General features: G+C 51.7%; 3 protein-coding genes across 3 annotated transcripts; 1 reads left to right on the top strand and 2 right to left on the bottom strand.

Moving 5' to 3' along the window:
* Positions 1-55: 55 nt before the first annotated feature.
* Positions 56-4,932, bottom strand: ASPACDRAFT_1907031 (uncharacterized protein). Its single transcript, XM_020198835.1, has 4 exons — positions 4,248-4,932; positions 2,036-4,189; positions 1,282-1,977; positions 56-1,220 (listed from the first exon to the last, which is right to left on the bottom strand). Exons 1-4 carry the CDS (start codon positions 4,849-4,851, stop codon positions 358-360), a joined length of 4,317 nt encoding a protein of 1,438 aa, XP_020052318.1. The 5' UTR covers positions 4,852-4,932; the 3' UTR covers positions 56-357.
* A 1,055-nt stretch (positions 4,933-5,987) lies between these two features.
* ASPACDRAFT_35535 (fungal specific transcription factor domain-containing protein) lies at positions 5,988-8,001 on the top strand (the record flags this gene model as incomplete). Its single annotated transcript, XM_020200130.1, has 7 exons — positions 5,988-6,174; positions 6,231-6,496; positions 6,541-6,558; positions 6,611-6,802; positions 6,858-7,327; positions 7,390-7,747; positions 7,825-8,001. The coding sequence occupies 7 exons, from the start codon at positions 5,988-5,990 to the stop codon at positions 7,999-8,001; spliced, it is 1,668 nt and encodes a 555-aa protein (XP_020052319.1).
* Positions 8,002-8,607: 606 nt separating this feature from the next.
* ASPACDRAFT_47338 (putative acetyl xylan esterase (Axe1)) lies at positions 8,608-9,542 on the bottom strand (the record flags this gene model as incomplete). The annotated part of the gene is made up of 3 exons (XM_020201941.1): positions 8,608-8,802; positions 8,865-8,950; positions 9,110-9,542. 3 exons carry the CDS (start codon positions 9,540-9,542, stop codon positions 8,608-8,610), a joined length of 714 nt encoding a protein of 237 aa, XP_020052320.1.
* Between the last annotated feature and the right edge of the window lie 4,114 nt (positions 9,543-13,656).

Raw genomic sequence — 13,656 nt, forward strand, 5'->3', positions numbered from 1 at the left:
ACGATTCAAGAGATATATAACTGATGCACCTCCAATCTGAAATTTGATATAACAGGTGTTTGTGAAGTGCCTTCATGGGATGAGAAAATGGAATTAAAACTCTGGGCAGTGTTTGGTATATTCCCGAGCAGTGCACACTGCACAAGGAACCGGGGCGGTAATGATGGACCAACCACAGACACAAGAAACCGGTGGAATCCGGTGACGAAAAGAAAGAAGAAATGATTATAAATGGAATGGAAGGGAAGTTTGATAGAATTGAATGAGATGTCCTCTTCTAATTCTGTATGGCAGAGCCATTTACAGGCCAAGTCCCTGCGCACTGTGTTCCAAGTCGGGGGTGTGCCGAGCGAAGAATCAGACCTTTCTCTTCCAGGAGCGCACCCGGAAGACGTAATACACCGCGAGCGCGAAGAACACGTTGAATGCGATGTACGCCCACAGCAGGCCAAAGTTGCGCCACCGCTGGCTGTAGTATATCTCGCGGCCCTCGAGGTACTGATCCGCAGCTTGCAGGGGACAGTACTGGCATTGTTCGGTGCTGGTGGGGTTCAGGAGTGTGCCCGCGGCATCTCCTGCCGCCTGAAGATACGCCTCCATATATTCCCCACACGTAGCGTAAGTGGGCGGGACGTCGAAGATGCTCAGTTCCTTGTCGGCGCAGTGCACCGGACGGCCGCTGACGCCGGTGGCGATGATCGCGTTGACCAGGTAGGTCATCGGGGAGACGCGGTACATGAAGGTCCAGAAGCCCGGCAGGGCGACGGGCGGGACGAGCACTCCGTTGAACACCAGGGTCATGTTGAAGAGCATCGTGGCGATCAGGCCCGCGGTCTCGGCGTCCGGGAGCACGGCCACCACCGCGTGCGCGAAGGTCGACCCGTACACGAAGAACTGCACGATCAGGAGCAGGAGTACCCCTTGGCGCTGCGAGTCCACAATCCCATAAACCGAGTAGATGAAGCTAGCGTACACGAGGATGGCGACTATTATCTGACATGGGACTTCAGCCAGTAGATTAGCGCCTAGGAATGCGGCCCAGTGGTAGGTTTTGGACGGCTGTTCGCGGACTTCGTAGAGGTCGCGTTGCACGATGAACTGAGGCATGATCTGTTGGACTAACGCCGTGAAGATTGCGGTCATCATGAAGACGGAGAAGATTGACGATTGCAGCCCTTGCTCCGAGATGCCAGGGAGGTAGAAGGAAAAGCCGACGAAGACTGTGTGGATGGGTTAGTCAATAGATGGAGTTTGTGGAGGGCAGCAGTGGATCAAACTTACGAGCCGAGAGCACTCCCAAGGCCAGCTTGCTGTAGATGTACTCGGGCGACCGCCAGTATTGTTGAAAGATGCGACGAAGAACAGCAGCGAACTGATCCTTGAACGGCATGGCAAAAGCGGTCTCTTCGGACTCAGTTGCTGGATCGGTTTCGGTTCGGCTTCTCTGAGGGCGTGACGGGTCTTGCTCGAGAATGCGCATCACCTCCACAGCTTCGGAACTTGCCTTCCACAACGCAGGCCAATCCTGGGAGGCCTTACTGTTGACTCCAGCACCCGCAAGCTCGAGGATATACTCGGCCGGATTCTCTGCGCTATCACACTTTCTCGCTCCCTGGCGCTCAAAATAGTCCAGCATCGTCCGAGACTCTGGCCCGATCTCACCAAAGTAGACGGTGCGGCCACCCTTAGCCAGAAACAGGAGGCGGTCAAATTGCTGGAACAGCATCGCCGAGGGTTGGTGGATCGTACACAAGATCGCCTGTCCGTTGGATGCCAGCTTACGGAGCAAGGCAATGATGGTCCACGAGGACTGGCTGTCCAGCCCGGAGGTCGGTTCGTCCAGAAACAGGAGCAAAGCAGGCTTAGCAGCGAGCTCGACGCCAATGGTAAGAAGCTTGCGTTGCTCAACATTCAGCCCTTCACCCGGAAAGCCCACGACCGCTTCGGCAAATTCCTCCATCTTAAGCATGCGAATAACTGGGATTGTGTCAGCATACTGCCAACCTGTGTTCCATTCTTTCCGACGCGAGCTTACCTTTCTCCACGAACTCATACTTTTCGGCCACGGGAACGGATTTGGGCTGTCGGAGAAGGGCGGAGAACTGTAATGATTCACGAACTGTGGCGGTGTGCAGGTGTAGATCCTGTTGTTGCACGTATCCCGTGCTGCGTTGGACGCTTGCCCCAAGAGGCGACCCATTAACGAGTATGTCTCCCGTCACGACGCCCACCGAAACGCGCCCGGCCAGAACGTTGAGCAAAGTGGTCTTTCCCGCGCCAGACACGCCCATTAACGCAGTCAAAGTACCGGGCTTCACCCATCCGCTGACATTGTCCAGCAAGCGACGCTTTTCCTTTTTGATTTCGATATCGTAGCAGACATTACGCCAGGTGAACGTGTCGCGGTGCGGCGGCAATGGAGGCTCTGTTTCCTCTTTCTCCTGAGGTGTGTTGAGAACAGTGGCCCCAGGCTCTTGGATGTACTGCTGAAATACGAGGGGGACATGGCCGTGGCGGAAAAGCAGGCTCTGAGCCCCGGAGAACGAGCGGGAGTTGATTTCGGTCGCCAGCAGGTAAAAAGCGAGAAAGGCGATTGTGAAGGCACAGAGAATGCCAAAGTTTCTCCACAGATGTTGATACTCATAGCCGTAGCTCACAGAGAGATACCGGTCTCCGCTGACGAACAATTCCCCAGCAATCGCGCCCTTCTCGCCACAGATGAAGTAGGAGCCAGATCCGCTGGTAAACCCCGGGTATGCGGGAATCACGGTGGAACAAGGGAAATTCCGACCATGAAACTCATTCACAGCCAGAGCCTCGAATGCGTATCTGAGCGGGTTGATGTAAGAGATCCATTTGAACCAAGGGTGCATGCTGGGTTGCGGGAGAAGGTAGCCGGTATAGATCACTGTTGCGAGTAGAATGACACCCGCCGCCGCAAGTGCCTGAGGGATCGCCTTCGACACGGCTGCCAGGGTACGGAAGACCTGGCTCATACACAATAGAGCCATTGTCACAAATAGATAGAAGACAAAGAATGGACCAGCATCGTAGCGTAGTCCACACATAAAATAAAAAATAATATTAAAAGCCAGACTGTTTGCGAGTTTGATTGGGAAATCCGCACACACGCCAGCTAGAGCCTCCGAGAACGGGTGATAAAATGCGTACGAGGCATGTTTCTCCACTATTGGACGTTGCGCATAAAGATTCTGAATCTCGGACACCGTGAGCAACGAATTGAGAAGAATGGCGAAGAACAACGCGGACATTTTGGAGCTAAAGTCCTGCGTTCCGAACGGTGATCCAAAGAAGAGGGACCCGATAATCAGCGAGAAGACAATCTGGCCTATCATCAAGGTTAAGGTGGATGGTAGATCATTCCATACACGTTGATAGAATCGGATCATGCATATCTTAATCTGCATTGGGACAGTTATCAAGTAGGGAGATTTTGGACGGGCGTGCCGAGCTTGGCGCATGACATGACTCTCTTTGAATGCTTGGGTGGATTCGGAATTGTCGGTGTATCTTGCTTCGTAGTCCGATATTTCCTGCATTAGTTGCTTGTATTCGTGACTGTTTCGCCAGTAGGCTTCGAATTCTTCTGGTGTCCTGGGGACCTTATCCTCAAAGCCTGTCGAAGCTTGCCGCTCTGTAGGGTTCGTCACACTAGTCAAGAAATCCGCAGTGGTCTGCCTAGCAGGGCAATGCCAGCCCATGCTCTGGAAATACTGTTTCGCTTGCGAGGCAAGGCCGAAGAAGATCTCACGTCCCTCGTACAAGACTGCCACCTTGTCGAAGAGATGGTAAATTGCCTGCGATGGCTGATAGAGCGTGGCTATGTGCGTTGTCCCAAAGACCTTGGAACCAATCTGCAGTGCCTTGACAAAGTCCAAAGAAGACGCCGAGTCCAGACCGCGGGTGGCATTATCCCAGCAGCAAAGTGGCGAGCCTGCCAGTGCCATCTCTGCAATGGATACGCGCTTGCGCTCCCCTCCACTGACGCCGCGAACGAAGTCATTGCCAACTTTGGTGTTGACCGTATGTGACAAACCGAATATCGCCATCACTACATCCCGCATGTGCGTGATGTACTCCTTTCGAGACATTCCATCAGGGCGAATCCTGGGGGCGCGTGCCGCTGCGGCGAAGTCAAGTGTTTGGCTAACGGTGAGATGAGGAAAATCTGGTTGAATGTTTAGCATGCACTTGCCAAGTCGAGGCAGAGGCTTGCGGCGGCTCACGTTTCTCGACTTCTTGGTTATAGAGAATCTCTCCCTTGTAGTACTTCTTCATCTCCGGTTGCAAGATCCCGTCATAATTGAATACTGCATCTGCGGACAAGTCAAGCCCCTCCGTCTCAGCAGCCAGGGTTTTCAGGAAAGTAGAGCACCCAGCTCCTGGTCTACCGAGCACCAGTAGCATCTCACCGTGCTCGAGACTCCCGTGAACGTCGTGCAGAATTGTTTTCTTTTGTTTACCACGCCGAGATAGACTTCCCTGTATCGGAGCTAGGAGATTTGACGCGACAGTATGTTGGATTTGGATTTCTGCGCCATGGCCCTGCACAGTGGCATTCCTGAAAGCCACCCCTGTTCGTCTTGCGGTTCTGTCTCTCTCGAATTGTTCCACTTGATGCTGTGTCCATGCCATGTAATCAAAACCTGGGCTTCTAGGGTCGAGAGCTACCGGTTGGGCTTCATGTGAGCCTTTGACTTCAGCTGCTGATTTGGTGGATTGCCGAGTGGCGATCTTTCTCAGTTCCTCGTGGCCATTTTCCGGCCATAAGGTATCGTGTGCTGTCGATTCGTCATCAGAATTGCTTGCCTTCTCGTTTTGGGTGCTCATATTGAGTTAGTTCGTTGAGAGTACCACGATCGACCGACGGGAGGAGGACTCGACAAAGGTCGAAACGTAGATAAAGCGTCGGATGCCATGGTTTATAAATGAGTGGAGGGTGCGAGCGCAGTGATAAGAGCTTGAAAAATGCTGAGCCTAACAACACACCACCAGATGGGAACTGGTGATGGCTGGGCCCACTTGGGGGCATTCATCTTCCAGAAGGGAGTTTCTCTTTGGTTGCATGTGAAGGGTTGAAGTGGATGGAAGACCGTCGGAGTTGGATCGAGAGCCGAGAGTCGAGAAGCTGGAAGGGGCTTGCTTGACCTCCGAGACCCGAGATCACATGACCGCGGAGCTGGAGGAACTCCGTTCCTTCTTATCCTCACCGCCCCTCGGTTTCCAACCTCACTTTCATCGGCTTCCCATTAATGCCAATGCCCATGGCTGAACCAACTGCACACAATTGAAACCACAAATGCCAGACCGACTTCAACCTCGAGTCGCCAAGTCTTGCGACAACTGCAAGGCGAGGAAGATTCGCTGCTTACGTAAATTTCACTATCGTCGCTCGTCATATGCGCTGCCCCAAAGTGCCTGTCTGCCCAGTGATCTGATATTGATGTGAGCATTAGGTCCACCAACAAGCCCCTCTTGCACCCAGTGTCAGGTACGCTATGCTACTCGCAGACGCCAGTGGTAGATGCGTCTCCCTATGGTGGGCACTAAACTTGTCGCAGAAACGAAACATCCGCTGTAACTTTAGTCTGACACGGAGGCAATTAAAACCCAAGGAGTCCGCGGCAGGGCCAAGTCCAGGTAAGAGGTGATCAACTAAATCCACGGAACTGAGTCCTGATGTAAACTTGTGAAAGCAAGCTTGTCTGCTTCCGATGACATTCGTACTCCGTTCTCCACCTCCACGCCTGCGGATGCTTCACGGTTGTATGTCGACCACATCCTTGTCGACCGACGCGCGGACGGAAGGAACCGTGCCGCATGCTCTATCTTCAAGGTTCGACTCCCTTGATCAGTGCAATTGTGCAAAGCTTACCAAAATAGACCCACGAGAACCATGGTAACGGCCAACATCATATCCGTACTTGTACAACAGCTGACAATCTGCATTAGTCCTCAGTACCGGCATGGCGTTCTTCTCGGAGAGCCACATCCGCTCACTGACCACTATCCTTGGACACACAAGACTGCGAGATCTTCTTGAGGGCATGGGACAGCATATGCATCAGCATGTTCATGACGCTGGAATCAGGTTCCGCAGCCCGGAATCTCCCGTCTATGCTGCCCCCGATGATGCCGCTCGCTACATAGCCGGTCAGTCAAGGTTCCCCACCGTGGCCGTGGGGATGTATTAATTGTGGGTCTTCTAGCATATTTCGAAGCCCTGCATCCCCTTTCGCCTTTCCTCGATCGCACCAAATTTGAACAACAAGCTTTTGGACCTCGACTCGCGGAGCTACTGGTAGAGAGTGCTCCCTTCAGTGCCTTATATCATACTATTTTGGCATCAGGATGTCAATACACTGAAGGTGGCTCCTTCAAGCCGGGGCAAGGGAAAGCGTGGAAGTATTTTCAGGTCGCATTAGGACTATTCCCTAATCTTCTTGGGCCTTCTGAAGGCTTGTTCAATGTTCAGGTGCGTCTCATCCATATCTGAACCAAGCACAACTGACTGTCCAGCAGGCCTTGACAGCGATGGTTCGTGATCAGTGTTCATGTGATCGACATTCTGGGCTAACGCTGGCCCTAGGCACTGTTTGCGACAAGTTTCTCCTGTGTGCAAATAGGAGAGACCTTAATCTCTGAGGCTGCAAGAATGGTGCAAGTCCTAGGCTACAATGCAGCCTATGTACTCACCGAGGACGAGAAGCTCTGCCACAGGGTGTTTTGGGTCATATATTGGCAGGAACAAGTAACCTGCTTCTTTCGAGGACGTGCTTCAGTAAGGTGATCCCAAACCTCAACAACAATGACACATTGTTAAGCAATGCTTCTAGATGATCCCCGAGTATGACATAGGCTGCCCTGTGCCCGATGTGCCCGAGGCGGTGGTCGGCCAGCTGGACTGGCTCTTAACCACCGCCCGCCTGGGCCGGTTGATGTCACGGATGTATGAGCGCCTCTTCTCCGTGAGTGCGGTCCAGATGCCGAAAGTGGAACGACTTGCAGCCATCAGTTCCATTTCCGCCGAATTAGAAGCATGGGCTTCTTCCCTGGGCCCAGAATTCCAGCCCAGCCAACCATTTCGGTCTGCGAATTTCAGCAACCCATGTGCGCATGAGATGGGACTTCAATTGCGCTCCATCTATCATGCCTTGTTGATGACCCTATGTCGTCTTCGAATCCATCTCACCGCCGCTCAACCGAGTGAGCCCGACCAGGAAACCAAGCGCCAGCTTATGGAGACAGCGCGAGCTGTGATCTTTGACTGCCGTCATATTGATCATGAAGCCCATGTGCCTGTGTGGTATCTCTTCTCTCCCCACATATCGCCATACTCTTTGACAGATAGCTGACGGCCCTAATCAGGGAGCTCGGTATTGTCCCCATCTCCGCAGTCTTCGTCATCTTCGACTTCGTCATCCACAATCCTTTCCACGCAGAGACCAACACCAACCTCGCCTATCTGGACATAGCAGCCGGGTTTTTCAGTCGGTGGGAAGTCAGCAACAAGGGCTCCTTGCCGCCGTCGACGCCCGCCGAGTTCTCGCATATCGCGCGAGAGTTCGTGCAGAATCTGCGCGCCAGGTCGCAGCAGCAGCCAGATGCCTCAGGCAGCATCACCGGCAGCACTCCTCATCGCCCGAGATCAGACCACAACGTACAACCGCTGGCTTCCCAGCCAGCCCCCGACCCGCAAAGCGCTGATGATTCCAGCCACACGGCTGTAAGCCTCTTCTGCCATCCTATTCCTTCCAAATCGTCCATGCATGATGCTCTAACGCAAGCACATATCAATGGTAGAATGACGAATCAGTCTCCCTCACGGAGTACCTCAATACCTCAGCAACGAACCCAGACCATCTGTTCTACCCCGAAGATCCACTGCAACCGATCTTGGGCACATCGATGTTCCCCACTATGGACCTAGCGTTCATGTTTAATGCTGCTCTGTGGAGTCCGCAACCCCCAGGACCTTAGGTCGTCTAGCCTATTGACGCAGAAGAGAATTCGAGACTGTAAGAGAGTGATTCGTTCGACAAATATCGCTCACGTGGAAGTGACAACAGCCGCGACTCAACCCCCTTACCAGAACAAGGTCTTGTCTATTATTGTTGAGACTTAATAAGCACATACCAGTGAATGGAAGACCTCAATGCTCAAATGCGAGTGATAAAATCCCGTACCACTGAAACATACATTTTCCTATTCTTCTAGATTATATTACACTAACAAGAACAACCACATCTCCTATGACCATTCCTCAACTTTCAAGCGATAGTAAACGTACATACAGTACCATATACATGACGAATGCAAGCTGGAATAGTACAAGCCCCTTGGTTCCAGTCGCCACCTCCTGGCTACAATTCCGGAATCATGGAAACGATATTGTTTAGTTAGGCCCCGGAGGAACCCACATAAAAGCTAGATAAGGACATGGGTGGACAACACTAACAAAGCCACCAACTACTTGCTTAAACCATGCACACGTGTGAACACCGAACAGTGCCGACAGAAACTCAGAAGTGACCCGCCAATGCCCAAGGGACATTTCCCCTACCCTTCCTCCCGAGCAACGAAAGCCTAGGCACCCAGCTTCTCAACAATCCAAGCGGCAGCGATTGGATCGTAGTCACTTGCGTACGCCATGTGAAGGGACAGACTGTCGGCGCCCTCGGAGGGGGAACAGACGCCATCGCCGTTGTTGCACCAGTCCGCGGTGACGTGGCGGTACCTGTCGTGGAGGTAGTTGATCTGGTAGTCGAGGCGGGGGTATTTCTTGTGCTAGTGATTAGCCAAAGAAGCGTGAAGGAAAGCATGTAATGTGAGGAAGAACTTACTCCGGTGACGTTCCAGGTGTTGTTACCCATGTTGTAGGGCTGGTAGGGGGCGTGGCGCGGGTTGCCGTAATAGACGTTGGCAGCAACTATATAGCACGGGGTCCCCCGAGGTTAGTGGAACACCCTTAAAAGAATATTTGGACGTGGGACGGTCTAGATGCCAGATTGTATATACTGTGGCTACAGCGCATACCAGCTCTTCATGAATAACCAGAGAAAAACGAGGAATGGGGAAATAAGCTTACTATGCTTCGAGACCTCCTCCGAGATCAGCGGCTCGGTGGCGTTGCCCAAGGTCGAATCGCCGCCACCGCCAGCAAGAGCGTCTCCAACAATCATGGCACCCTGGGAGTAGGAGATCAGGACGATCTTGGAGCGAGGACACGCGGCAGCATAGCGGTTGACCTGGCTGCCGACTGCCGCCCGCCCAACGAAGTAGCTGTCCGAGCTGGTCTCGCTGACGGCGGGGTAGATGATGCTCTCGTAGTTGGTAGTCAGAGTAGTCATGTTTGCCGCCGCCAGTTCCGCCATCGTGTAGGTGGTTCCGGGGTAGTCTTCAGTGGTGCCGCGAGCCAGCATGAAGTGGACGTCGGCGCACTCGGTGCCATTGATGAGGGCGGCTTGGGCGAGGCCGATCAGCGCGTTGAGCGCGAGAACAGTCAGAGTATTGGCGATCATGATGCTGAGGTGGGTTGTAACAATGAAGTTGCTGGTGTTGGCTTGGAAGGGAGTTGGGGGGGGTTGGCAATGTATCTTATATAGATGGCTGGAGAGGGCGGGGTGCCGGGAGACTTGATTCATTGGAGATAAGGGCAATTGAACGTACTAGCACATATTGGTTTCAAGTAAGAAGTATCCCAGTCAAGTGAGTCGTTCTCATCACAAGGGTCCATCGGAGATGGGCCCTGTAAAGGTGTAGTGGCATACGCCTATCACTATGTGCGGATATCTTCTCCTCACACACGGCAGGACCGGCGCTAAAAAATTAAAGTGCTTGCATACCTCCACCGTCTACGTCAAATCTACAGCTGGCAGGGTCCATATCAGGCTTGTCCTCAGGGGCATGGCTTCACACCCACCTGGGCAGGTGATGCCTGAGGTACCATCCATAGCAACCCTAACTTCCTCGGTGACCTGAACATCCTTCATCCCTTGCCATACTCATGAACTACAATTATGTCCCTTCACTGGCTCACACTGCACTTTGCACACTGCAGAAACATGCTAGTATTGAGACAGGCTAGATTTTAGAATAGCCCCCCGCCTGTCCATATATTGGTGGGATGTTGCCCTCTACTTGGGGTAACTTCGGCCGACTCCACCCTGATACCCTCCGTTCCCCGAGTTCCGAGTTCCGACAATAACCTCTTTTCAAGCCTACTGAAGAGACAACGCGTCTGCGATCAGCGCTTCATGACGCGTCCATCATCTATACCTTACACCGATCAAGCAAACAGGGTTTAAGACAAAGCTCTAAGCTTAAATCTAGCATTATCAGTTGCTGATCATTACTGCTTCCGTCGTAACTGCAGGCATTGCCTGGTCACCACGGACTATTGACTCCAAATCTTCAGGGCACTGCACAGCCCCGAAAGTTGGAGAAAATAGTCATCCAAGACCGTTCTGCTTAAGCATGCACAAAGAGGGTATTGCACAGCTATAAATCATCGTCGCGCCGCGGACCGCACTGGAAGTCAACAATCAGTCCCGAACTTTCCTTTTATCAAATTACAAGCGTATCCCAAGCTCGGAAACCATGCTGGATCTTGCCCCTGCAGCTTTAATATTTCCTGAAGTTGCCGGTGCGTCTCTAAGCCACCACACATCCCACTCTGCAAGCTTGCTCGCGCAATCACTGAGATCTATCCAGGGACACCTTGCCCAAGATGTTAAGCAAATCTCTGAGCGGGAATACTCACGTAAGCCCTTGCTACCTGCTCCTACGCCGCCCTTATCTCGGAATTCAAACACATACGAGTACGACGGTTGGTTGTTTGGAATAATTTGCAAAGCCTCCTGGATGGCACCATGAGCGTCTTCAGAGTCTTTTGTGGATTGAGTGCGGGATAGCGGAGGAGCAAACATCGGGCCAATTCCCCATAGCACCGATTCCCTCCTAGGGCATGTGAGTGATAGCATGTTCCATATCATCAATTGCCTGATCGCTATTTGTCCCACCGAGCATAGACTGCGTGTTCATGTAACACTCTAGCTCGGTCAATGCTGCCAGAAGTTGTGAGCTGCATTGCCTTTTCCACCGCCCTCAATCCAGACTCTCTGGTCGCTTCAGCTCGATCTCGTCCATAGTGAAACTTGTGCGCCCTGCTTAGATTTACAAGCCTTAAGCCTAGCTTGGGGTCTGTGTCTGGTGTCTGTTTAGCCACGTGTGTGGCAATCTCAATAGCGTAAGTGAGGTCGGCGACCTTAGTGAACCCAGTTTCGGGATTCGCATGGTAGAGCTTTAAACCATGCAGCTGGGAGCATCTGTCTTGTCTAGATTCCCAAACGGGTCCATTTCCCAGAAGGCCTCAAGGCCTCGCCACTACCATGGTCGAGAAGTCGGAACAAGACAGCATAGACAAGACGTGTCTTTGCTCGCAAGCCCGGTTTGCTCTTCCGCAGGATCTAGTGAGCTTAGGACAGAGCGATCGTACTTCTTCTATGGCTTTCTTCTATTTGACTGAACTGGCTTGATTCCATAGGACTCAGAAAGAGTACAAAGGATTCACGAGGGTCTACTCGGGTTTTTGACCAAGGTTTACGGGAGAACCCTATGTATAAGAATAATGGCTTATCTTATCCACGCTGCGTTGGATATAAAACAATAATTAAGTGGCAGGAAAAACTCAGCGTCCCTCAGTTGAGTGCGGGGCTAGTGATAAAAGTCCAAAAACATACAACAGAAGGGATTCGCTGGTGGTCACCCACCCAACTACTAACCTCCCGGCGTGTGGCTTAAGTACGGCTGAGCGGACGGGAAGCCCTGTTTTCCACACCCTGTGGTCGTATGTGCTTGAATAAGGTAGCTTAGTGCATAAGTAGGGCTTTGGCATCAGGTAGCAAGAGTCAAACGGGGTTGTTTCTTTCAACCTTCCAACCTCACCTTAACTTGACGGAATGACTTCCTGCTTATTCCGGCGGGCTCAGCATTACGGAAAGATCAACGGCTGTCAGTAAGCAATAACCTTAAACGAAGCACGAAAAAGAGAAACATAATTAAGAGGTATGATTGGTAGCGGAGCATGACATCGTCGGCGAGCCCAAGGCACCGTACTGTTCGCCCTAGATGCCCGTTCTTGTAGATTGTGTAGCACACCTGGATGTTTCTCCTTCGTTGACATTGCCAAGCAGCCAAGTTGAAATAAGAAAAAGCAAGAATAAAAGAAATAAAAAAGATAAAAAAAAAATGAAAAATGAAAAGAACTAAAGAAAGAGAAACTGAGAAAATTAGTAAATGAACTAAAATAAAATGACACAAAGCCAAGCAGGGAAAAGAACGGGAAATATGGGGATCAAATAGTTACATGCAGTCGAACAAAGAAGGTATGGACCAGAATATGGAGATCGGGGCGGCAGGGTAGATGACTTCCGGGCGGGAGGGGCCGGTCGTCGATGGTGCTTTGCCGAGACGGGGTCTTTGATAGACACCATTCTCTATTTCTCGCCCCATTGCACTAAATAGTATACGAGGATGATATTTTTACTTTAGACTCTCTTACAGAGATCTATCGAAGCAGTGAGTTATACTGGTTCAGTATAAAGCATTTACCAATTGTCTATCTAGCTGCGAAGCTTTCGAGATATATTTTGCAAACGGGAAGATTGAACATGATATTTATATTGCCTATCTTTCTGGATATCATCTACCATAAGTAGTACCAAGTAGATAGACAGTAAGTATCAATTGCAACTGCCATGGAATATTCCACTGATGATCCCAACAGAAGAACAAAGTAAAGAAGAATCGAAAAACAGCTAGTGCACTCACTGCACCGTACGTAGATGCCATGACTGTGACGATGCTCTTGCGTTCGGCGCTAGCGGGCTTTTGCCGATCAGGGCTACCCGAGGGCCGATGGGAAGCGCATAGAGGTGAAAGAAAAACAAACATAAATAGGGACAGAACGCAGCACATCATGGCGATGTATCGTACCAGAACTTGATAACATACACATTAGATATTCTTCCATTGTGTTACCGTGCAGAAGATGTCATCGCACCCAAGATCGCTGTTGGTGTTCGGTGCGGATTTGTCTCTGACCTGCAGTGACCATCCCCTCGCCCGGGCCGTGCACCTCCCCTCTCGCTACCTGCGAAGCATCGCAGATCACGGACCTCATTCCGAGGCATCTTACCTCACCGCTCAGACCCAGCCCCACACAGAACCATGCGCGCAAGTAGGCAGCACATCCCGGTAGACATCTTTTTCGACACCTGTTTCTATGAATCTTTATTGGTCTTTGTGTTTGTGTGGGTGTTATCGAACTAACTCATGACTACTTGTCCCGGTAGAGAGGTACCTGTGTGAAAATCGTGCGCGTCGTCGCTCAATCTCGCACCCAGGCTCTTTTTGTGCTCCAATGGCAACCCTCTGCAGAGCCCAACATGACGATGACGGTGGCGACACGATCAAAAGCAAATCAAGGGGCCAACGCCATCAAATAGTCTGGAGCCATCGCGGCCCGAGTCGAAGGGCAAGGGTGGTGATGGTGAATTTCTAAAGGCACGGGAAAAAGCATTACATCGGTCTACCGAGCAGGTTAGATGATTCTTTCCGGCTATAGTGTGTCTT

The sequence above is a fragment of the Aspergillus aculeatus genome (genome assembly GCF_001890905.1).
Source record: "Aspergillus aculeatus ATCC 16872 unplaced genomic scaffold ASPACscaffold_18, whole genome shotgun sequence".
In the NCBI taxonomy this organism is placed as follows: Eukaryota; Fungi; Ascomycota; class Eurotiomycetes; order Eurotiales; family Aspergillaceae; genus Aspergillus; species Aspergillus aculeatus.